Source organism: Talpa occidentalis, unplaced genomic scaffold (assembly GCF_014898055.3).
Source record: "Talpa occidentalis isolate TD23 unplaced genomic scaffold, MPIMG_talOcc4v2.1 talOcc4.11, whole genome shotgun sequence".
Lineage (NCBI taxonomy): Eukaryota > Metazoa > Chordata > Mammalia > Eulipotyphla > Talpidae > Talpa > Talpa occidentalis.
The window spans coordinates 36145268-36169060 of NW_023601104.1; the positions used below are offsets into that span (position 1 = coordinate 36145268).

Here is a 23793-nt window from a genome sequence, read left to right on the forward strand (position 1 = left end):
ATAAATCTTTAAAAAAATCAACAAGCGACTATAAACCAGAGACACACTATGGGGGAGTGGGGGGAGGAGGGAGTAGGATCAAAACAAGGGCGGGGGGAATTGTATGGGGACTATAACCAAGATGAAAATGCACATGTTGTGCAAAAATGAAAAATGATGTAAAAAATGTAAAAACAAAAAATAATAAGTTTTTCATTTCTAAGTCCCCCTTGAGGAATATAAAAGTAGACTTTGGAGTCACCAAAGCATATGAACAATTTATATCCTTTTAAATAGGTAGAGAATTATCAAAAGAATCATTGTATAGTACCATTAAAAATGTATAATATAGACCCATATCTAGTTTCATGTACCAACAATGGGTTTTATACTTTAAATTTCTTGACATTTAATAGATAATAAGTAATATGGGGTTTTATTGTGTGTCAAGGACTTCTAAAGATTTAACATGAATTTTCCCATTTAATAATCACCATAAAACTGTAAGATGGATACTTTCAGAGATGAGAAACTTGAGACTTGGAGTTGCCCAAATTAAGTAAATTGATGAGACTTGAATGGAGAGGTACTGATTTCAGAAACTGTGCTCTTAAACACCCAGATGTACTCCCTCCTGGTTGGTTGGTAGTGTGTTTTCTGTTTTATTTAACAGGAAGGAACATTTGCTCTTAAAAACAAAAAATGGAATGTAGCCTTTCTGATTTCAGAAATGTGGCCTAATATATTGCTAGAGAACTAGTTTTGTTGAAGTAAATCTCTATCTAGATGGATTTTCTGGTTGAAAAGTTAAACTCCCTGAGTTCAGCCTGAGTAGGCAAGGAGGATATAAAAAGATTATTTCAAACAATAAAGTGAAAGAAATTTGAATTTTCATTGAATGCCCTATAAAAAGAAAGTGAAGCTGAGGAGAGGGAGGCAGAAATTTGAGGGAGGTTGGTGAAAAGAACTGCGTTGCAATGGGACGCATGTCAGCAGCAGGGCGGAGGCAGGGCCTACTGAAAGACATGGCCAATGAAAACTTTTCCTGAGAGAGTAGAGAGAATGACCGCAAATTCTATAAGCAAAGTTTTTTGTGCTGTCACTTTCCATTAACTCTAAACCTTTTGTAAAATTTGGATGCACCCAACCATCTTGGTGGTGACTCATCTGGAGAAATGAAAGATGAGGGATAGTACATTGTGGGCAAGAGGACAATAGCCAGGGAGGCTGCATCATGGTCTGACCCAACAGATAGAGAAGCAACCTGGGAAACCTTTGAGACACTGAGGTCTAGCACCTTAGGACCCCAGTGGTTAGAGCTTGGGCCAGTTTTGTATTGAAAGAATGACCCCTAAATTTCCTTTGTTGGAGCGCTCCTGGTTGGAAACTTGTGGATCACATTCAAGTGAGAAAGAACTTTTATTGAGCCTCGCCTCAGTAAGAAAAAAAAAAAAATATATATATATATATATATATATTAGCAGCACCTATTAATTTCCTCCTTGATAATAGGATAATTAGCTTCCAGAATACCAGACACTTCTAGTTTCCTGCTATCTCATCTGGCACTCATAAACTTCCTTTGCTAGTTCCTTCTTTTCTTCCTGATCTCTTATTGATGGTGTGCCACAGGACTCAGTCCTCCATCCTCGCTTCTGAAAACAATAGACACTTGTTGATTTCATTTAGTCTCATGCTTTTAAATACCGTCCATATGTTGGATGGCACAAACAGTGTGGATGAGGAGGCATGGAGCCCAGAGACCACAGGCCTGGACAAAATGGGACAGTCTCCTATATCATGGGAAGCTCCAAAATCAAGGAGTCCAGAGAACCACTCCACACATCTGCCCTACAAAAAGTTTCCTGAATGACTCTGCTTTGCTACCTGCCTCACAGTTGCACCTGGGAATAAAGCAACCTGATCTGCTGCAGTCCAGGAGCCCAGGTCCTCGCCCAGGAAAAGGACTAGTTTCAAGGAAAAAGACAAGGCCTATGGGCAGACCATCAATCCATGTCTTGCAGCAGGGGACAAGTGGAATGATCAGAGCAAGGGAGACATGGGGTAGCTGGGTAGTGGTACGCTGGTGGATTATTGGTGGGAGGGCCATAGCTAAAGGGAACAATAACTGTTGAAAGAGGACCTACGATGTAAGAAAATAGATTTTTAAAAAAAGATAACCATCCATATGTTAACAATGCCCCAGTCCAGATCCATATGTTGCCTATTGCCGACCTGGCATCCCCACTTGGATGTCTACAGCTCATCTCAGGCTTAATAGGTGCAATATGACATTTCTGAGCTTCCTTCCCAAAGCTGCAGCACTCATGGCTTTCTCTGTGGAGCCATTCTTTATGACTCTTTTTCTGAGTATTTTGTGGTATTTTTGCCCTCAGGATATATCTAGATGCTTCCCACCATCTCTACTTCCACCCTTATCCAAGCCACCATCTTCTCTCACTTGGATTACCACAAATTTCCTCATTTCCCTGCTTCTTTCCTGATCTTTCCCTGCTTTCATTTCCCTGATATCTCCCTCCCTTGCTGCCAGGGGTGATCCTTTTAAAAGAATGTAATAAAAGATTCTTAATTTACTTTTCTGCTCCAATATCATTCAAAGTAAAGGCCAAAGTTCTTCCAGTGATGCTGTATAATCTCCCAGCCCCATCCCATGCAGCCCTGCCATTACCTCTGATCTCATTGCCTGGTCTTGCCCCCTTACTCTCTCAAATTTCAGCGATAACTGCATCTTTGCTATTTCTGGACAAGGTAAGCACCCCAACACCCCTTAGACCTTTTGCATTGGCTAGTCACTCTGCCTGGAATGTCCAACAAAGCTTGTTCTTTCATTTAAGTCTTTGATAAAATGTCAACTTTTCAATAGGATCTTCCCATTAGCATTTCCAAACCCTCTTTTCTTACTTTACTTTTTTTCCTTTTTCCCTTACCACTTCTAACATGCTATATAATTTATCTCCTTTATTGCTTGTCTGTCTCCAGCTCCTCACTAGAATAGATTAGCTCCATGGAGGAAAAGATCTTTTTGTGCTTTGTTCACTAATATAATCCAAGTACTTAGCACAGTGCTTAGTGCACTAAATGATAATTCTCTGAATGAAAAAAAAGAAAATATGTCATTCCGAGAAACAGAATGAGAATCTGAGTCCATAATCTTACACAACAAACGCATTTTCCTTTAGTCCAGGGATTGGCAAACTTTTTCTTAAAGAGCCAGATGGTAAATATTTTAGGCTCATGCGTCATATGGTCTCTGTTGTAACTTCTCAACTCTGCCTTTGGAGCTCCAAAGCAACTCCAGAGACCATATACCAGAAAAGCAGTGTGGCTATGTTGCAAAAAAACAATTTACAAAAATAAGCAGCAAGCCGGGAGGCTAGATTACACTGATTACTGCTTCAGACAAAGATACATCTCAGTAAATCAACTCTTCATTGGCAAACCAGGCTCTATCCATCCACTCTACCAATTACCAAAAGCAAAATTGTAGAAAGGTGAATGTAAACCTATCATAATTATAGATCAGCACCTTCTCTACCTACAGACAGACTGGGCATTCCTTACCCAAAGTGGCTGCTGAGTATGATGTGACTTGGGAGGTGGGGGTAGGGAAAGAAATTCTATTATCAGCCACTTTCTTACTAATAAATCTAAATCACATTATTGGTAGCTTTGGAGTATCCTCTAGAGGTTTCTAATATGCAGAATGATCCATTTCTGAAACCTCTTTTCTCTAGGCCATTAAGTTCTTTGGCATTGATGATGAATTTCCTGTGGCAAGGAAACCATTTTCACTTTTGTCAGTTATTCTAAAGTCAATAGACCCGTTCGATTGGTTATGAAAATGCCTACCAATATTCTGAGATCAAAGACCTAACCTCCCACCATCTAGAGCAGTGATTTCCAAAGGCAGTTCTGCCCACCCCACCCCCAGGGGACATTTGGTAATGGTGGAGAAGTTTTCTTGCTGTCACAACCAGGGGTTGGGGGGTACTACTGGCATGCAGGTACAGAAGCCAAAGATGTGGCTAAGCATCCTACATCCTTGGTTAATTCCCATAATAAAGAATTATGCCGCCCAAATGTTAGTAGGGATGAGGTGAGAAATCGTAATCTATTCTATTCTGCTGAACTTTCAATCTATATACATTGTATTCCATTGCCAAACTGATCAAATTTACCGTTCACTCCTAAATTACAAAGGCTCCAGTAGCTCCTTATTGCCTGAAAGGTTAAGTCTTTTCTATCTCATCCTGCCATTTAGATCCTGAAGGATTTTGCCCACTTAAACAGATGTTCCCAGCAGGAACTCTGCTTCACCCCCAGCTTTCATCTGCATCTTCCCCCGCATCACCATCCTTTCACCGATTACCCCCAAACACATTTGGGGAGGATCCTCCCCACATCTCTCCTCTGATCCAAATCTTGTTCTTTGAAGCCCACACAAGCTGCACACCCCTCATCATGAGTCAGAGCGTACCACTCCCTCCTGTACTTATCATGTCTTATGCTGCGATGTAGCTCTTCTCTCTCTCTATCTGGCCTCAGTAAATGCCCTGCAGGGATCCATATTGTATTTCTAGCTTATCGTGTCAGTTTCCACACCAGACTGTGTGAAAACTGTATTGTTTCATTGAGAGTCTCCTGCTTCTAGTGTCACATGAGATGAGTGTAGAAAGCACCTGTTTCAGGACCTAGTGCCCAGTTAAATGCTCAGGAAATTCTAGTATCATTGTTATCCACAGAAACACACAATCAGGAACCCATAGAAAGTGTTTAATAAAACTTTTAAATGTAGGTACATATTGTGGAGAGCATGGATTCAGACTAGACTGCTATTTGGAACTAACAGCAATAAAAAACTTCCATAAGAAATCCTACACCAGTCAACACGCCTTCATGCTAGAGTGAACCCCAGACCCATGGGTGTCACGTTTTCCCCAAGTGGTGCCTCGGTCAACCTTTCTGCATTTAACAAGTTAATGAACAGCTTGTGAGTAATGCTTTGCCCACTCTGGTCCAAGTTAGAAAACTGCCAACAGGATTTTAGACAGCAATGTTTCACACTCTTCCTTTATTGTGTCCTTCCCTAAGTGCTTGTGCGCTCAGACACTGGAGGGGCTAACGTCCCTGAAGTCGGCTCAAATGGGATGAGGCCGCAGGGAGGCCCGGGCCGTTCCCCAAGCGGAAGAGCCTCATCTCAGATCCTGCGAGAGAAGTGAGTGGGGCATGGTATTCCGAGCAGCTCAGGTTTGGCTTTGGGCCAGGCACTGAGTGGCAAACAAGAAGGAACACATTCCCGGAAGGCAAGGAGCCTGCCAAGGGAAGGCGGCCCAGCCAGCAGGGCCCGCTGGGCGCCAGGTGCTCTTTGGCTTTGCGGAGGTCAGGCACGAAGAGGGATGAACTCAGGCTTCTCTGGTTATCATTTCAGAGGTTTAAACGCCTCCCTCACTGTCACTCTCATTAGACAAAGTACATGTAACCATTAAATCTGAATCCGCTCTGCTCTGGGGCCCGGCCCCGGCTCTCTAAATGAAGGAGAGAGGAGGGCAAGAGTGTTAACTCCTGAAATCTCACTTACAGGAGCCAGTTTCTGTAATTCCTTGCCCGGAGTAAGAGAAGATGCTACAATGAGGGCAGGTCAGGAGGAAAGGCCAGGATTTCTGTACCCTTGGAAGAGAAACTGAGCTCCCATCCCCTGGCTACACCCTTAACCCCTGACCCTTTTTCTGCATACCTTCCAGTTCTGCCTTCCTATGGCCTGGTCCTCAGAAGGTCTGGAGAGCACCTGGAATAGCTTCCCTTTCAGGATCACCTTGGGCCTTTCTCCAGGGTATGAAAGAAGAGGAAAGGGGAGAAGAACAAGGGCCAAAAGAGACAAAGCAGGCAAAAAAGACTGCAGGAACCTGCTGGAGATTCCCTTCCACCATTGAACTTGATGGCCTGGGCCCCTCCACTCAGCCAGGGGACGTGGGGGTGGGGGTGTGAGGTGGTGGACTTCTCTGTGACAAAGAATGAAGTCTGTTGCGCGCCTCACTCCAGTTCTTCCTGCTGGACTCTGCTGCCACCTAGTGGCCCAGTTGACATTACTTCCCCTCAGACCCATCTAGAAATCTGGCCTGTCCTGTCCCACCTGAGAAATTTCTCTGTCCTCAGATACCCTGTTTCTGTAGCTTAGCGACTAGGAGAGCGAAGCCACATGACCTTGCCCAGCTCAATAGGTGTCCTGATGCAATGGCTACCAGGCAGGAGGGCCAGAGTTGGCTAGCTGGGGCCGGGGGAGCAGGCTTGAAAGCAGTTTCTGGCTGGTGGGATGATGCTCCCCTGGAGCCCCCTTACTCCTGAATACCCTTTTCACTAGCACTCCTGCTCTCCCCATGACCCTTCTCATTCAGCTGAGCTCCCTGTTGCAAAACTGGGAGTCCTGCATAATATATTTTTCCCTCTATTTCTCTAAATGTAAAGAAAGCAGCTGTTTCTCCCTTACAAAGCTTGCTCAGTTTAACTTAAAAATATATTACTACATGCCCTGTGATGCTATTGTTTGTACATACCAGTACCGGGGAATAGCAAAAAAGAGAATATGATATCATGGGTAGATTATCAGCCTTATTTTCCCACATATTACATACACATGTTTATTTCCTCTAGCAAAGGAAAGCACTTGGTTTCAGCAACCACTCATCCTACCAGCCCCCAATTTTTAGATCTAGCTGCAGTACCCAAGGTTTGTATAAAATCCAAACTCTCTTCTGCCTACCTTGCCAAACTTCTGAGAATTTTTTAAAATTGTGATTAAACACACATAAAATGTATCCTCTCAACTATCTGTGAGTATATAGTTCCATAACGTGAAGCAAATTTACTTTGTTGTGCAATCACCACCATCCGGGATTCTTATCATCTTGTGAAACGGAAACGCTATACCCACTAGCACTAACTTCCCATTTACTTTCCCCCACCATTGGCAACAACTATTCCCTTCTTATGGATTTGACTACCCTGTGTGCTTCAAATAAATGAGCCATAGAGTACTTGTCTGTGACTAACTTATTTCACTTAGCATTGTCCTCAAGATTCATTCATATTGTACATGTGTCAGAATTTCTTTCCTTTTTAAGGTTGAATAATATTCGTGTGTGTTACATTTGTTTATTCATTCACCTCAATTGACATGAGTTGCTTCCACTTTCAGTTATTGTGAATAATGCAGCTTTGAACAAGGGTGGACAAATAGCTCTTTAATTTCCTGCTTTCAGTTCATTTGGGTGAATACCCACAAGTGAAATTACTAGGTCATTTGGTAATTCTATTTCTAATTTTTTAAGGACTGATATAGTGTTTTCCATAGTGGCTGCACCATTTTACAGTCCCATCAAAAGTGCACAGGATTCCACTTTCTCCACAGCCTTGCCAATATTTGGCTTTTGTTTCTTTGGTAGTAGCCATCTTAATGAGTATGAAGTGGTACGTGTGTGTGTGTGTGTGTGTGTGTTTTCTTACATCATTGTTAATTTTTGGACAGTATTTGATTTCTCCCCTCAGGTGTAGTACCCACCACTATAGCATCCTTGATGCATCTCCAAATCCCTCGTGCTCTTCCCTCCCCTGTTGTGACCCTTCCCTCTCCCCTGCTGGATGCCTCAGATCTATGGTCAGCTTGCAAGTTTTCTTTTTCCTGACCCTTTATTTGGCTTCTCTATTTTTCTACCTGTAAGTGAATCAGTTGTGGTTTTCATTTGCATTTCCCTTATGATTAAAGATGTTCAACACCTTTTCATGTGCTTGCTGTCCATTTGTGTATTTTCTTTGGAGAATGTCTACTTGGGTCCTTTACCTTTTTTTTTTTTTTTAAGATTTTATTTTATTTATTTATACAAGCACTGGGTACAGTCAGAAGCACGGGAGGGTGAAAGAAGTCACCAGAGCCAGAGCGGGGAACAGAACAGGCAGACTGATGAAGAAATACACTGCTGAGGGGAGCAGCAGGCGGCAGGAGAGGTCTGTGTGCCATGTGGGACCCTCCTCCGGTGGCCGGGGAGCAGCCGGGGATGGAACCAGCACTGCACAGGCTGCCAACAGCTTCGCAGCCCAGCGCTCAACTACTGAGCCACCGGGGAGGCCCGGGTCCCTTACCCTTTTAAGTACCTGAGGTGGGTGGGCTATTGCTGAGTTGATTGCTCCAACGTCCTGTTCTTTCGTTACTCCCTTACCTAAGTAGTATCATAGAGTCACGCAGCGTCTGCTCTTCAGGCATATATTCGCTCTTTCCTACCTTTTGGGTTGCTGACCCATCTGCCAGGAATGCTCCATTCTGAGCTCCTTGCAAGACTGACTCCTCCTTCTTTAAGCGTCAGCGTAAATGTCACCTTAAAGAACCTATTCTGACCACCACCCGTCCAAAGCTGTCTTCCCATTTACTCTACCTCATATCATTACTTCTTTCCTTTGTGGAACTTAGTCACAATCTGCAATCACCTTGTTTGTTTATGTATTTATTTTTTTAAGATGTATTTATTTATGCATACAATACCCGGGGTGCAGGTCAGAGGTGTGGGGTGGGGTGGTGAGAGGATTCACCAGAGACAGAGTGGGGAGAACAGGCAGATTTACTGAAACACACTGCTGAGGGGAGCAGCAGGTGAGTCAGGAGAGATCTGCTGCTCCCTGTGGATCACCTCCCTGGCTGGGGATGGAACGCGGTGCTGCAGTGGCTGAGGATAGCTTCATAGTGCTCACACTTGACCCCTTGAGCCACCAGGGAGGCCCTGTTTACATATTTAGTTGGAACTTAAGTTTACATGAAATGTTAAGCGCCATGGGACACAGAGATATTGCCTGACATGTTCACTGCTATATCCCCGGTGCCTAGCATAATATCTGGCCCATAGTCAGCTCAGCATTTATAGAATGAATGACTCACTACTGGAGGGGCACCCTAGAGAGAACGAATAGCGCTGTGACCTAGATTGGGACTGGACATCCCTAATCTAGGCTTGATGTCATAGAAACGGTTGCAGGAGTTTTCTGGCTTTGAGTTCCAGACTTTAATTCCTGAATCTGCAGCACAGTACTATTGGAACCAGGGACCTTGCTGTGCAATTGTCCAGAAGAAATAAAGAAGCACCCTCAGTGTCCACACAGCAGAGGCAGAGGCTTTACTAGAGCCATTCCCCACTCCCCCCCATACATGAAGTATGAGTTAGTTCAGCTAATGTCCTTTGATATAGGGATCTGGGAATCACTTGGGTCCCATCAGTCTCCTTGGTGCCAGACATGTCAGTCAGAGTACCTTTTGTGAGTAGTCAAAAGATAAAAATGAACTCTCCATACCACAGGCCATTAGAAAAATCAGATTTTTATTTTAAAACATTTTCAAAGGCTAATGCCATAGTGGAACAACTCAAAGCTAGTTGAACCAAACTCTCAGGGAATTAGAGGCGCATCGGCCAGTGCAAGCAAGTCTGTATAAATATACAATGAGTTTATCAATGAGCACAACAGATGGTACACTGCCCCCAAAGGACCAGGCTGGGGGAACAAAAGGGAGAAATCGAGAGAGGGGGCTCTAGAGAATATCAGGCACATCCATACTACTCTGAACTCTGGACCCAGGAGGACCTCCAATGCCACTTACCCCGCAGCAGACCTCTTACAGTACTGAGGCTGGGGCATGGCTGGAGACCAGGCTCACCAGCATCTTGGCACAGTCACTCATGACTTGGCACCTCTCATGGTCTCTGACCAAGAGAGGCTTGAAGTGGACCTGGTCTCCGCAGCCTTCAGCAAGAACCAGGGATGGGAGGTGCTGGGGCAAGTAGGATTATTTCCCTGAAAATATGATGGAAAGGAGTGATGAAGGGGACTGGTTCCAGAAAAAAAAAAAAAAAGAAGGGGCATTCATCCAATGTGGCACTGTAGAGAATGGAAAGTTTCACCTGAGACAGACAGATTTGTTGCAAGAGAGCCACAAGGCCAGATTCTATACTTAACCCTAGATCCTGGGAGAGGATGTGGAGACCTCCAGTCTGAGCTTAGGGAATTGTTACCTTCGTTGGGTTTGTCATAAACAGAACAGATCATCATGGCTCTGGAATAAATCATTTCCACCTGAATTTCTCTCCAGTTAACCTCTCAGGGTCTGAAGAAGGGAAAACAGAGGCTATTTCTGATACCAGCTCCCTGCCCGCAGCAGTGACTTTTCCTGCTATCTCTGGGCTCCCCACTAAGGCCCTTCCAGAACCATCAAAGGTCCTGTCTTAGTAGATGGGAGTGCTAGGGAGAGCAGGGCACAGTTCAGGGGCACAGATGCTTTTTAGAATAGAGAATGCCTTAACAGAGAAGGTAAAGTCACCACCCTGTCTACCCTTCCCACTCCCTACCTCTCTTGTCCCCAAAGTTGTCAGACAGACTCCTTGGCCTGGTCCTTGCTCTGTATCAGGCCCATCTTGAACACCTCCACCTCCATCTCCAGCTTATTCATGAAAAACAGAGTTCATGGACAGGAAACCCTCCTCCGTGGCCAGAAACATGCTGACTGCAGGTGACCTGAGTGAGCTCTGTCCTGTATTGGCCCAGCACCATCATGCCACCTGCTAGCCGAGCCTCCCTGCTGTTCCTGTGCCTGAGAGCTGGGCACTCAGGCAGGGAATACAAAGCCAGACCTCAAAGCTTTCACCGCTTCAGCCATCCCCACACCCACTTCCAGGGCTGGGGCCATTGGAAACGTTTGGGCACAGCAGGGGAAGGCCTGGTACCAGGTCTGTGACCACAGGGATCAAAAGCCCTGCTCCACCTGTCTCACCAGGAAGTGGCAGCTGAGGACACAGAATTCCCGACCTCTGTTCTACTTCATTGAAATCTCTGCTGCGCAGCCCCCTGCTGCGAAGAATGTCCTCCAAGTTTCAGCCTGCCTCCTCATGAGGGGTCAGAACGGCCTCGATGAAGAGCAGCACAATCCTCCCACTGCCGTCCTGGCCACAAGCCCTGCTCTCTGCCTTTGCCCTGCACCTCCCTCCAGCCTGCCCTTGGCCTGTGAGATGCCCTGCTCCCTGCAGAGAAACCCATGGGCCCCCAGCAGGGAGTCTCAGGGAGCCAGGAAAGCACAGTAAGTTTTGAGAGCACAAAGCCCACGCTGGCGGTAGCTGGTGTTCTGGCTTCTGCCCCATCCCTGCAGTGGCATCAGCACTTGGCCTTTGTCCCCAGGGGGTGTGCCGAAACTGTTTCCAAGGCAGAATTGCCTTTTCATTTAAATGGTTGCTGAAGCTTAGTGTACAGATTCCTCAGTTGGTTCCAAAAATCTGGCTTTTTGTCTTGAGTCCAAAAATTACAGCAACTTTATAAACAGGTACTTGGGGTCACTCACTGGAGGAAGAAGAAGACAGTTGCGGGGAAGAGGAGGGATCTGAAATATTTTCCTTCACACTCAGTCCCAGCATAGCAGGAGCCTGAAACAAGGGAACCTTAGCACCCAAGCATTCTTCTTGAAGGAGAAGGTAGCTGTTACCTGCACACAAGAGAGATGCCCAGATCAGAGAAAGCAGACAGATGGGTCTGTGGAGACTTTCTCTCCCTCCAACCCTCTGAGCATAGGTCCGGCAGGATGTGTACACTGCCCAGCCAACCCTCCCATAAAACCAGTTCAAGGGCAGGGCCAAGTTCAGCCAGGATAACAAGCAGCCTGCCCGTAGGCTTTGGCTCTTGTCCTTAACCCTCAATCCCAGAGGACTAGGAAGAGAAAGGGCATCACCTGTGCCCAGGGACTGAGCCATCCCAAGTCAGGGAGCATAGCTGCTGTTCCAGTTGGGAGATGCGGAATGCCAGATAGGATGAGGACAAGACCAAGAAGCAGATCCTGGAGAAAAAGGGGGTAAAAGGAGTTGAATCTCTCTTCTACAAAAAGGACATTTTCAGAGGCTCACCAAGAGTAGGTGTGGGAACTAAGCTACCCCTGCAATTGGAGAAATTAAAGAACCTGTTTCCCTGCAGCCATGTTCAAGCCTGCGCATCTTGCTTCCCAGAAGCCACTTGGGGGCCCTGATATTCACCCACCCCAAAAGACTCATCCTCAAAGCCTAGCAGGAGTTCTGGGTCTTTCAGCTGAGCCCACTTTCCCCCTGACCAGTCACCATGGCACCGTACCTCCTCAGGGAGGCCACTGAGATTGTCCCTTAAATCAGTAGGACCATTTCACCAGCAAGTGCTAAGGCTGAGGAGGCAAAACGCTGCCGGCAGAGCTAGAGGAAGCTGATGAGGGAAGGCGAGGGGAAGCCAGGGGTGCTGTCCATGCAACGTCCTGCCATGCTCATGACTCCACTGGTCTCGAGGCAGAGTTACAGACAAATCTAGGTTCTAGAAACTGCCTAAGGTCAGGCAGTGGGGAGGTCATGGTCTTCCCTGGTTAGTATTTCTCCCCAATTATCTGATGCTCCCATCAAATTTTGCTAGCTCTCCCCCTCCCCAGTTCTGTGCAACTTCTTTTTTCAAGAGTTTCACATCCTGCCCCTCATCATCGTAACCCAGAACTACAGGGTTGTAAGGATTAAAAACTGGAGACAATTTGTCTCGCTATAGAGGGTCTGCCATGAGGCCTCCAGACACTCCCAGGAGCAGTTGACTTAGAACCATCCCCTGGCTCTGGAAAGTGTCCTCCCCATGACACCAAGGACCCTGCTCCAAACACCCAGACACCAGGATGGGCCTGCCCCCCACCCCCGATACGGTCACCTACAGCACGAAGAAGACCTTAAGGAGCCGGTAATCCCAGAGCCTCAAGTCCCCATCGCTCTTGAGCTCCTCCTCCAGCTTCTTCTCCTCACAGACAGCATTCTCTGCATAGGAGAGCAGTTAGGCATCTTCCTGGGGGCAAGCAGGACCCCAGCCCAGCATGGCCATCCCCAAACCCCCCCGCCATTCTTGGGATTTCTTGGCTTTCCCTTATAGACTTGGAGAAATAAACAGCTCTCAGAAGCTCTACTGTAACATTCCTTTTTAGCGCAAATGGGAGAAGGGAAAGCTTGGTCTTTGTGCACAGTTGTGCTGGAAAAGCCCCTGGAACTTACCAGTCCCTGCAGGTTTCCTGGAGGGGAAGAAGCTGTCTGTGGAGTCCATGGCTGCCCGAGAGATGCAAGGGATGCTGTCTGGGAGGGACAGGGACCTGGAGGAAGGGCATACTTTTCTCCACTTCATCTCTGGGATCAAGGCTTCCTGCAGAGAAGACAGGAGAAGCTGTCTCATCATGGCCCTTGGGATCAATTGCCAAGGGCTTGAAGCCCTTTGGGCTTCACACCAAAGTTTTATTACCACTATGGATGCCTACCAGGCATGGAAGCAGGTACCCAGGCGGGCAGGTACCATTGCCATAGCAACCGCATGTCTTTCCTATCTGCTCCCTTGCTGTGAACGGTCACTCTTCCAGGAAACCATGTCTTTGAAGACTGCTAGTGTAGAAATATGAGCCAGACCCAGGGCTAGTCTGGCAGGAGCCAACAGGAATGTGCTCAGATTGGCTAAGACCAAAAAAGCTCAGGATAATGAATCTTAGATGAGATAAATCATGACTCTTTCTCATCTGGGCTCTAACCCTAAACACGATATTAACCTTAGCAAGAGGCACCCAGAGTCCATTTCAACAAAAATGGGAACATTACCTTCTGTCCCCTGTGTGGTATTGTGCATATGGTATGCTTGGCTAGATGCTTAACAGCTGTGGAAGGAGGAGTCAAACACCCTGGGGCCATTTCCACCCCCTTCTCTATTCTAGAAACTTCAGCCGTGCCTATTCAGAGCTCAGATGGCCAAAGGAAACCACAGGGACCTCAACAAATTTAGAATGACTGTGTGCGTTTGACAATGATAGCCTTTAAGTTCTTCCACAGGGACATTTCTAGCCCCTTGAAGGCCCCCCTGACTCAACTGAGGAAAGAAAGGGGATGAGTCCCTGGTTCTGACCACACAAGTATGGAATCCAACCTGGGCAGTGTTCTGGGGGCTGGACATCTATTGTGCTCAGAAAGTCAGCAAATCTGTCCAGGACCCAGGGTTTCTGCATGGTTTGGACAGCGGCAGGTCTAGGGGTCCCCCAGCACAGCATAGCCAGTGGCTCTTGTGCCTGATGCCCCAGTTCTGCCTCTCAGAGCCCTGCCAGGGAGGCCCTGAAGTCTCAGAGCCATATATGATGTCAGGCCAGAAACTTCTGCTCCAACCTCAGCTCTCACCAGAGACGCGCACTCAGGTTCCTCTGGAAATTCTCTTACACTCAGACTCTTCTTGCTGGAAGGCTGAGGACGAAAGGGAACAAGGATCACATGACCATCTGGAACAGCCAAAACCAAGCACTGGGGAGGTGTACACACACTCCAGGAGAGCTTGACCTCCAAATAAGCCACTTCAGGTCAGATGGACCCTAGCTCCCAAAGTTGCAGGGATTCCCCAAGTTAACATTGGAGCAGAGGGGCATGTGCAAAGCAATGTGCTCCCCATGCTTCTGTCCTTCTCCCTTCCTCACTGGAGACCAGAGGGAGTTGTAGGCATATTGGGGAGCAGCCATGTACCCTGTCTGTACACTGCCAGCGGGGACTGGAGCCCTGCACTTGTCTGTACACAAGTGCAAGCATATATGTGGGGCACAGAAGGGCCATTGGCCTCAAAGACACATGCTCACAAGCATAGACACACAGTCCAAGGACTGCGTGCGATACACCAAATCTGAGCCTCTTACTCCCCAGGCTCTCCCTGGGCCCTGTACTGAAGAGATGGGCCTTGTCTCAAGACTTCACTCCAGATGTGAGCAGCCTCCCCAACCCCTCCTGCCCTGAGCCCCATACCTGTAGGTGGGTGCAGACATTCCTCAGGATGTCATAAACACTGTCCCGGGAGAGCAGTGACACAAAGACATACTGGGACATGGAAAGAAAACAGAGTCAGGCTGTGGACTCCTGGGACTGGAAGGGGGAGACTGACAAGGACACCCTGGCCCATGGACTCACTGACCTTCTGGCTGGTGTTGGTGGTGATGGCCAGGCCATTGGGAAGGAGCCGCGCCATCTTGTGTTTTTTGATCATTTGCACAGATAGCACAGGGATGACCACCTATGGAGAAGAGGTTCCTCAACAACATGGTTCCTGCAGGGCTCCAGCCCCCGCTGGCAGTGAGCCAAGCTCAGGCACCAAGAAGACTGGTCCCATGTAGGAGAGTATCTGAACCTTCCACCTTCTCATGCAGCTCCTTTTCCATAACCCCCCCTCACCCCTCCTGTGTTGGCAGCACAGGCCGAGCCAGGCTTGTACCCAGTTAACCAGGAGGTCAGGGATCTTTCCTCTGGTGAATCCCATACTCTAGAAATAAGTTCCCTGAGCCATCTCCTGGCCACACTAATGGCTCCCACTAAGTGTGACATCCCACTTGATTTCTGAAGACATTTTGGAGACACCCATAGGCAAAATGGTCTAACTGTGAACTGTCGAGATCAGCTCGGCCAAATGTGGGGTCTAGATGGGCGCCTGGAAGAGCAGGCTACTTTGGAAGAGCAGGGCTACTTCCCTGCACACCTGATGTCATGCCTTGCAGTAGTTCATCCAACTAGTGAAAGGTTTCACCAAGGGCCACCATGCAGAGGCATGGGCAGTTCCACAAGTTTGGGGTTGGGTGGGCCCTGTCTTCCCCAGGCTAAGGATAGGGTCTCACTGGCAACCCTTACTCATTACTACCTTGATATCCTTGCCAAAGAGGCTGGCATGGAAGCAGAGCCAGTTCTTGGAGATATAGAGCCGACCGTGAAGAAGAAGATCTCTCTGGAGAGCACAGGAACACACTGGGAAGTCACAGGAGAGAAGACTGCCATGAGCAAGGTCAGTGAAGAAACCCCAGGGCCTACGTCCTCACACTCAGAAATCCAGAGTCAAGTCTCAAGGACTCTCATCCTCAGAATTCCCTTCCCAATTCCAGGTCCCAAATAATCCCTTCCCCCAAAACCCCAAAAATCCTGACTGCCCTTATCCCACCCCACCTGACTGCTAGATGTTTCTTCTCTTTCTACCCAGGCCCCAAAGTGTCTGGGTAGGCTCTGCCTCCCTAAGCCCGGATTCTGCCTGGTTCCTTCAGGCAGAATCCCTTACCTCACCCTACCCTGCTCTGCCCTGCCCTGCCCTGGAGAGAAGGCCTTGATTGTGTAATTGCTACCACAGGCTCAGTGACAGCAGGCCTAAGCAGGAAAGAATAGTCACTAATAAAAGCAGAACAGAAATAAGATTTGGAAGCCTAATTTCCTCAAGTAAAATTTCATAAATTCAATTTCACATCTCCCACCAGCCCTGTGTTCTCACACTTTTTAAGAAAAAAGGACCAACTATTGTCAAAGGACAGCCAGTTCCATATCTAAATTGTGCTTTAGAGGCTCTGGAGGAGAGGACTTGGGCCTCCTCAGGCACTGGAGGCACCTGTCCAGCCACACCAGGGAGACAGCTCACCTTTGAGAACCACCTCCTCCAAAGGGATGTCCTTAAACAGCTTGTGGTATTGCTGGTTGTATTTACTCTGTAGAGTCTGCAAACATAAGGGCTGTAGCTGAGAAGTCCTAGGAGATGGACCACCAAAGTCCGCCCAGCTCCCACCACCAGGAAATAATGCAGTGGTGGGCCCTGGGGGCTTAGCAGAGAGCTAATATAAGCAAGTAGTGGGTGTGGAGGACTGAGTTCCCAGCCCAGCTCATCTCCTGGTGACACTAGGTCTTGACAGGCAGCCTCTGACTGGAGGGGGACTCACCACTCCACACCACCCAGGAGGGGACATCCACTTAGGTTTCCTGGTGATAGATCTGGTGGCTAAGGAGTCAATAGCCACTGAATTCAAGCAGCCCAAGGCCCTCCCTTGGCAGGCAGTGAGAGTCAGCTTCCACACACTTACCCCTTCGCGGCTGCACTTTATCTCTTCGCTCTTCAAGCCTTCTGACCAGGGCAGACTGCAAAGGAGACATTCCATTCCAGAGACAAGGAAACCTCGGGTCCTGCCCATGGCTCCTCAGTGCCAATTCTGCCCTGGCTTCAAGTTAGAAGCTTGGGGCAGAATGGAGACTAGGGGGTCATGACAAAGGATCATCACCACAGCACATAGCTTGTCCCAGGGGAGGGCGAGCCTGGATGCAGGGAGTAATAGTTAAGAGCCGTCTTCCTGGGACAGCTATGAGCAGCGGCCCCCAGGAGTTCTGCTCAGTATGAGCGATACGGTTAGGAGCTGCCCACGTCCGGGTGTCTAAAACCCTCTTCCATTTCTCTGGCCAAAGGATAGGCAGAGGCACAGACCCAAGAATAAATGAATAGGAGGTACAGGTTGGGACCTGGGGGGTGGGGGGTGAGGGTAGAGGCAGGGTGTGGGATGGAGGTGTCAGACTCACGGCTTTGGGGTCTGGCCATGGGCCATGATCCCCAAAGGATTGCCTTCCTTTGCAGCCTCTTCCCGGCAGACTCACCTGATGTGACAGAGGTTATCAAGGCTAGGGGAGAGGAGGAGGAGCTGAAATGCAAATGGCTGCCCTAGCCAGGCTGGCCTGAGGACAGGTGGGCAGGGAAGAGGGTGGTAATCTGAGAAGCCTGGGACTCGGCTAGGTCCCAGTGCCCTAGGACAGTCCTGCTAGTGGGAGGAAGAGGCCCTGTGCAGCCATGCGCAACCTAACAGACCCACTAGGGGATCCTGACTCAGCCTTAAGATCCCTTTTTAGGGCCTCCCCGGTGGCGCAGCGGTTGAGCGCTAGGTTGTGAAGCTGCCTGCAGCCTCTACAGCGCCGGTTCGATCCCCAGCTGTTCCCCGGCCACCAGAGGAGGGTCCCACATGGCGCGCAGACCTCTCCTGCCGCCCACTGCTCCCCTCAGCAGTGTACTTCGGTCCTTCTGCCTGCTCTGCTCCCCACTCTGGCTCTGGTGAATTCTCTCACCCTCCCACGCTTCTGACTGTACCCGGGGCTTGTATAAATCAATCAATCAATCAAATAAATAAATCTTTAAAAAAAAAATCCCCTTTTAACAGGTCACCTCCTGATGGCTCCCAACCCCCCAATCTGCATGTATTTTTGACTAGGGGGAGCCTCACCTGGAGTCCGGGAACTCTTGAACCCTGTCTAGTTTCTCTGTGCAGGACACAGGGCTCTTCAGAGAAGCCGTCTTTCCATGCATCTGTTGGTTGCTAAAAAGAAACAGGGCCATGTCAGGAAGGGGGAGTCATAGAGATACCTTTCCCTACCAGCTCCACTGTGCTTGGGGCAGCTTGCCTCTGCCCTGGCCCATCAGGCATCGCAACCCAGAATCACAGCTCAGCCAGGGGCTCTAGAGTAGCTGACAAAGGCTGAGTCTCACTTGCCCTCTTTCCTGAAAGTCTGAAATTCAGTTTATACCTGGGTGCGAAGGAAATAAATACCTTATCCGGAGCCCAGGAAGCTGTTGGGCCTCCAGTCCCACCCTTGACAAGTTAGGTTGGGAGGGAGGACTCAGCACTGTTCATACAGAAAGCAACAGTTTCTGAGGTGCCGGGGCAGCTTTATTGCAAACCGTCAAGTTCTGAGAAGGGCCGTTGAACACAGAGGCCTTATCAAAGCCGAGAAACTGATGTGGCTGATGCTGTGGGAGTGGACTCCTGTCAGCCCACAGGGAGTGTGGTGGGAGGGGGGGTGGGGCTCCCCCACACCAGGAAGTGGCCTTGATGGCCTTCAGACAGTCACTCTGTCCTTAGAACCAAACCACCTCATAAATGTCCTGAAACGGGCCCCAGAGAGAGGAGATAACCTCTCCTTGGGAAGATGGGGCTCCCTAATGATTTTTGAGCTCATGCTTCCACTAAACAGTTCCAAAGCATAGGGATCCCCCAGTCCTGCCCCTCTAGGGCAGACTAACTAGGTAGGAATCAAGAAAGCCTGAGCAGTCAAACTAGCCCCCAACTGAGTGACCCAGGGACTGACATGGAGAGAGGGTGGCTGGAAACAGGACCAAGGCCTGTTTCCACACTGACCAGGTCAGTATGGTACCGGGAATAGGTGGCAAGGTCCTGTGCATGGTCTCTCAGGAGAGAAGAGCTGGAACCTGAACCTATAAATCCCAGCATTCACTATCTCTCTGCTCTGTGACCAGGGCAAGTCAAAGTTTTCTTCTTCAAGAGCAAGTTACCAATTCAGCTGAGATCTAGAAAGACCCTCAGAGAACTCTTTGACCCTCCCCTCCCATGCCATTGGGTAGAATAACAAACAAATACCAACCAACAGACAGGCTGTACTCAGTGTTACACAGTAAAGAGCCAGGCCAATCACAGCCATGGGGCCTGGGGACCCTGTCCTCAACCTAATGAGGAGTTTTGGTACACACATCAACATATATTTCCTGAATCTTGCAAAGTGACATGTTGTGCTAGTGATTTCACCAGATGATAACCAAGGTTAATTTCTGAATTTGGTTTTATCACTTCACATTTCATAAAAGGTCACACCCCCATCCCCGCCGCTTGATATTTTTAATGTTCATTATAGAAAATACAAGAATTACAAAATATGATGATCAGAATCATCATAAGGAAAAAAAAAAAACAAAATTGCTCAAAGAAAATATTTATGCATAAGTATGTAATTTAATATGAGTGGGATTATATAGCATATAATTTGTATGTTCTACTTTTGTTGCTTAAGATGATTTCATGAGAAATTCCCTACGTCGCTGCCCATTCCTGGAATAGATTTTCAGAAGTGAAATTAGTGGACAGAAAATGAACATTTCTCAGCTTCTTTAGACCCACTTCCAAAATGTATTCCAGATGCTATCGCCATTAACATGGTCATCAGCACTATTGGGGTGCCCTTCTCCCTATATTCAAACTCTACACATGGTATTAGCTTTTATTCACTTGCAAATTTGATAGGTGAAAAAAAAAAAAAAAACCACTGTTCTCAATTCTCTTTCTGCTTACAGGTAGGTCGAACAGTATTTTTTTCAAATATATATTAGTCATTAGAATTTCATCTGTGGGAGGAAGGGCTAGGGAATGGAGGAAGGACTGGAAAAGATGGGGTAATGGCACATGTGGTTTGGGGAAGGGTGAGTGGAACATGGGCATATATGGAAGAGCAAAAATGTAACCCCAAAATTAAAAGTTAAAAAATTTTTCACTTGTAAATTGTCAACAGAGATCTTATTTTTCTTACTGATTTGTATAACTTCTTTACTAAAATATTAATCCTTACTTTATCATTTTTATAAATATTTCACCCAGTTTGGCACTGACCTTTTAGTTTTGTTTGGTATTGCTGCTGCACTTGTGTTTAAGTAGATGTTGGCCCGCTCTTCTGTCTCTCTGTTCCTAGTGTGAACTGGGTGCTCTGACAGGAGAGGCCTCCTTAGGGAAGGAGAAGCAGGTACAAGAAACCACTGAGCCCTGAGCCCAGGAGTCCACTCAGCCACCAGGAAGAGATGAAATGGGCTCTGCTTTAAGGAACACACACTCCAGTCTGGACCCCTAAGAGAAGGAAGTTGGCCTGTGGTTCTCAGAGCTTAGAAGCTCGGAGAAAGTCACAGAAACTGGGGTCTCCTTGATGGTACAGGGGTTAAAGTCTCAGCACTATCAAGCTATTGCCAGCCACTGCAGCATGAGTTCATCCAGGCCAAGGAGCTAACCCACATAGGGTGCAGCAGACCTCTCCTGTCTCACCTGCTGCTCCCCTCAGCAGTGTATTTCAGTAGATCTGCCTGTTCTGTTCCCCACTCTATCTCTGGTGAATCCTCTCACCCCCACGCCTCTGACCTACACCCTAGTTCTTGTGTGCATAAATAAAAATAAATCTTTTGAAAAAAAGAAAGTCACAGCAACTGTGCTTTAACCAAATCTCGCTGGATTACATAATCTAATCTTGCATGGAAAATCATATTTTTGCATGGATTCTGAATCAAACTCATCCTTATCTCTTAGCTCCAAATGTGGCTTTCTCAGGGAGGGGTGCCAAGCCTAGACAAAGAGCCCAGGCCCAACAGCACCCTAATGGCTCCGGTCACACTGTCAGTGTGCTCCAACTATCCATCTCCAGGGGCTCCAGGATGTCAGGGACTCTGTCTCTTCCATCCCTGACCTCCCCCCTCTTCCCTGCTCCCCACATGAACCTGGTGCAAGGTTAGCCTTGAGACACACTGGAGACACTTGAGCAAGCACTTGAGACACATTGGAGGAATGTAAAGACAGTTTACGGGAAGTCAAGAAGATAGGCTGGAGAGAGAGAGACCAGGGGAATAGCAAAATGCTGGGTGCGTTTCCCACAGCATCTCCAGAGAGAAAATCATGGCCATTGACAGGACTCAAAAATGACTTTCAAGTACCTTTCAATTAAAAGCAGCCCCTTTAGGTGTGATGGTTATGAGCCACATCTTTCTTTTGACCCACTAAGCCAGTCCCTCTGGTTGTCTTGACAATGCTGCTGATATAGAGCAACAGGGGCCTGTGGTGGAAATGTACTGCTTTTAGTTATCTTCAATGCAGTTATCTTCTTGCTGCCAATTCATCTTTTCCCCTGTAGTGTTTGTTTAGATGAATGAAAATAAAGAAACACCAGACAAAAAGGTCTGGGTAGCAAGGTTGCTGAACACACACCAGCAGAAAGTATCAGATGGGAACACCCAAGGATGATCTGGGCCCTGACCCGAAAGCCAGGAGGGAGCTGCAGAGCGGGGAACCAGCCTGCTCAACCTGCCTGCATCTCCCTGGCAATCTCCGTCCATTTCCACATAGACTTTTTTCAGGACTTAGCTGCTCATACTCTGGGCTGTGGATGACACCTCCTACCTCCACATCCAGATTGTGGAGTTAGCAGCAAGTTTCCCAAATCCAGATCTTTTTTTCTTTTTTTTTTTTCAGCCAAAGCCACAAAAAACATCCTTCTCAGGAGAACAGAGCAGGGGATCCAGTAGTTTGTAACATTAAGGAAGACAGAAAAGGTTGGAAAACTCCTCCAACAAGGCCCTTTCATGCCTTGCCTGAAGCAGGAAGGTCTTTCCAGAGAACACAGGCGCCTGGTGGCTGACTGGTGCAGGAACGCAGGTCACTGCCATTCCTTTATTCGTTCCACAAATACTTACTGAGCTTATCACACCATGAGCCCAGTATGGGCCTGCCCAGTCTGAGGGGTGGCTGAGAGGGCAGGATGGGCAGCCAGTACCAGAGATATCAGGAGTGGATCTAGATCCTTCAAAAGAGAAGACACAGAAGGTAGAAGAGAGAGAGGCAGTGAGGAGGGACCCCAGAGATGCAAGTTGCACTGCCTCTGCAGACCCCATGGACTGGACCTCAGGGGACACCACAGTTGTGCAATCTGATCTGGAAGCCTCCCCAAGGCAGGCACTTCCAAATCTCCAGCTCTAACCTTGACCCTCCATCTCCTCCTAAATGTCAGACTTGCCTCTAGATTTATCCATCAAAGTGAACTCAGCATCAACCCCCAAATCGGCTTCCTTCTGAGCATCGATATCCCTGACAGACTCCACCCTCCACAGGGAGCCAAGCCAGAATCCTCAACTCATTCTCTTCCCCACCCCCACAGCCAAATCAGTCTCCAAGTCTCCGAAAACCTTACCACACTCACCTCACGCTACCATCTACTTTCTCCACCCCTGCTACACGGGACATACCAGGCCACCATCATCCTTTTTTTGGAAGTTGGCAGCAGCTCCCACACTCAACCCACCTCTAGCCTTTCTTGCCCTTACATATCTGTGCTTCCTCACCACAGTAGCCCTCATGCCTGCATGCTTGCTCTACCTGCAATTCCTTTCCACATTTATCTATCTGGGAAATTCTAGGTCATCTTCCAGGCCCTAGTTCAAATGTTGCCTCCTCTGTAAAGTCCTTCCTGGTGTGCCCCTGTTGAGCTGGTCACCCCTCCTAGATGATCCCTCCTACCACACTCCTTACACCAGCCTGTGCTTGTTACATACCTGCTTGTCTGTTAATCTTCTGTCACCCCCAATTGACTCTGAGGTCCACCAAGTGTGTCATACAGCTCTATTCCCAACACACAGTAGGCACCCAGTGCTTGCTAAAAGAATGAGTAAAGGACAGACAGAAAGAGATGATGATTCTCCAGGAGATAGGAGGGGACAGAAAAAGCAAGGCAATAAAAGTGAAGGGACACAGAATAATTGACACCCTGCAGGGAGGGGAGGAGGGGGTGGTGGACATGAACTAATGAGGGTCATCCAGAGACAGGCCCTTCCCTCCAGGAGCCCTAGTCTGTGGGGTAAGCAGGTAGCCCTGGCCCCACATCACTCAATCCTCAATCCTCATGCTTGACTGATCAAATGTGGAACTCAGGTGGGAGGCAGAAGACATATAGGAAAGATAAATGGCCCAGACAGGATGGGATGGGGTATGTGGGAGAAAGCACAGGCTGGGCCTGCCCTACCTCAATTGCAGTGTTCGCTCGGCGGCACACCCTGGGTTGTCACTAGCTTGGCAACACTCCTCCAGCTTACCCATCTCCCTCCCCCAAACCCAGCCCTTCCTAACCACAGGGCAAGCCTCCCTCCAGAGCAACTCCAAGCTGCTGGCAGGAGCAAGCCTGGCACTGAAGCAGAAGCAAAAAGCTGGGCTGGGCTGGCAGCCTGAGCCAGCTGGGTCTTGGTCACAGGCGGGTTCCAGGGAGGCACCCACACTCTCCCAAGTTGACTTCTATTGGACATCTGACATACTAGAGCATCCTGTGGCTTCCACAAGCTCTGCTCAAAGCCAGGTCCAAGGTCAGCTCCACCCTCTCCTGTGGCCAGCCAGGACTTCAGGGCCTAGTG

The 23793-nt window shown here is 48.1% G+C and overlaps 1 protein-coding gene across 1 annotated transcript; it reads right to left on the minus strand.

Moving 5' to 3' along the window:
• Positions 1 to 9428: 9428 nt before the first annotated feature.
• GRAMD2A (GRAM domain containing 2A) lies at positions 9429 to 23485 on the minus strand. The gene is made up of 13 exons (XM_037501770.1): positions 23412 to 23485; positions 20252 to 20362; positions 18080 to 18172; positions 16901 to 16955; positions 16465 to 16540; positions 15706 to 15809; positions 14989 to 15087; positions 14823 to 14894; positions 14214 to 14276; positions 13059 to 13203; positions 12728 to 12827; positions 11747 to 11851; positions 9429 to 11503 (listed from the first exon to the last, which is right to left on the minus strand). Exons 1-13 carry the CDS (start codon positions 23483 to 23485, stop codon positions 11500 to 11502), a joined length of 1101 nt encoding a protein of 366 aa, XP_037357667.1. The 3' UTR covers positions 9429 to 11499.
• Between the last annotated feature and the right edge of the window lie 308 nt (positions 23486 to 23793).

Excerpts from the sequence above, each read along its gene's own strand:
- GRAMD2A (XM_037501770.1), bottom strand. The coding sequence starts at position 23,485 with ATGGGTAAGCTGGAGGAGTGTTGCCAAGCTAGTGACAACCCAGGGTGT. Across the intron at positions 18,173-20,251 it reads ATACCAAACAAAACTAAAAG|CAACCAACAGATGCATGGAA; the intron begins GTCAGTGCCAAA and ends GTTTCTTTTTAG. Across the intron at positions 11,852-12,727 it reads CTTAAGGTCTTCTTCGTGCT|GATCTGCTTCTTGGTCTTGT; the intron begins GTAGGTGACCGT and ends CTTTTTCTCCAG.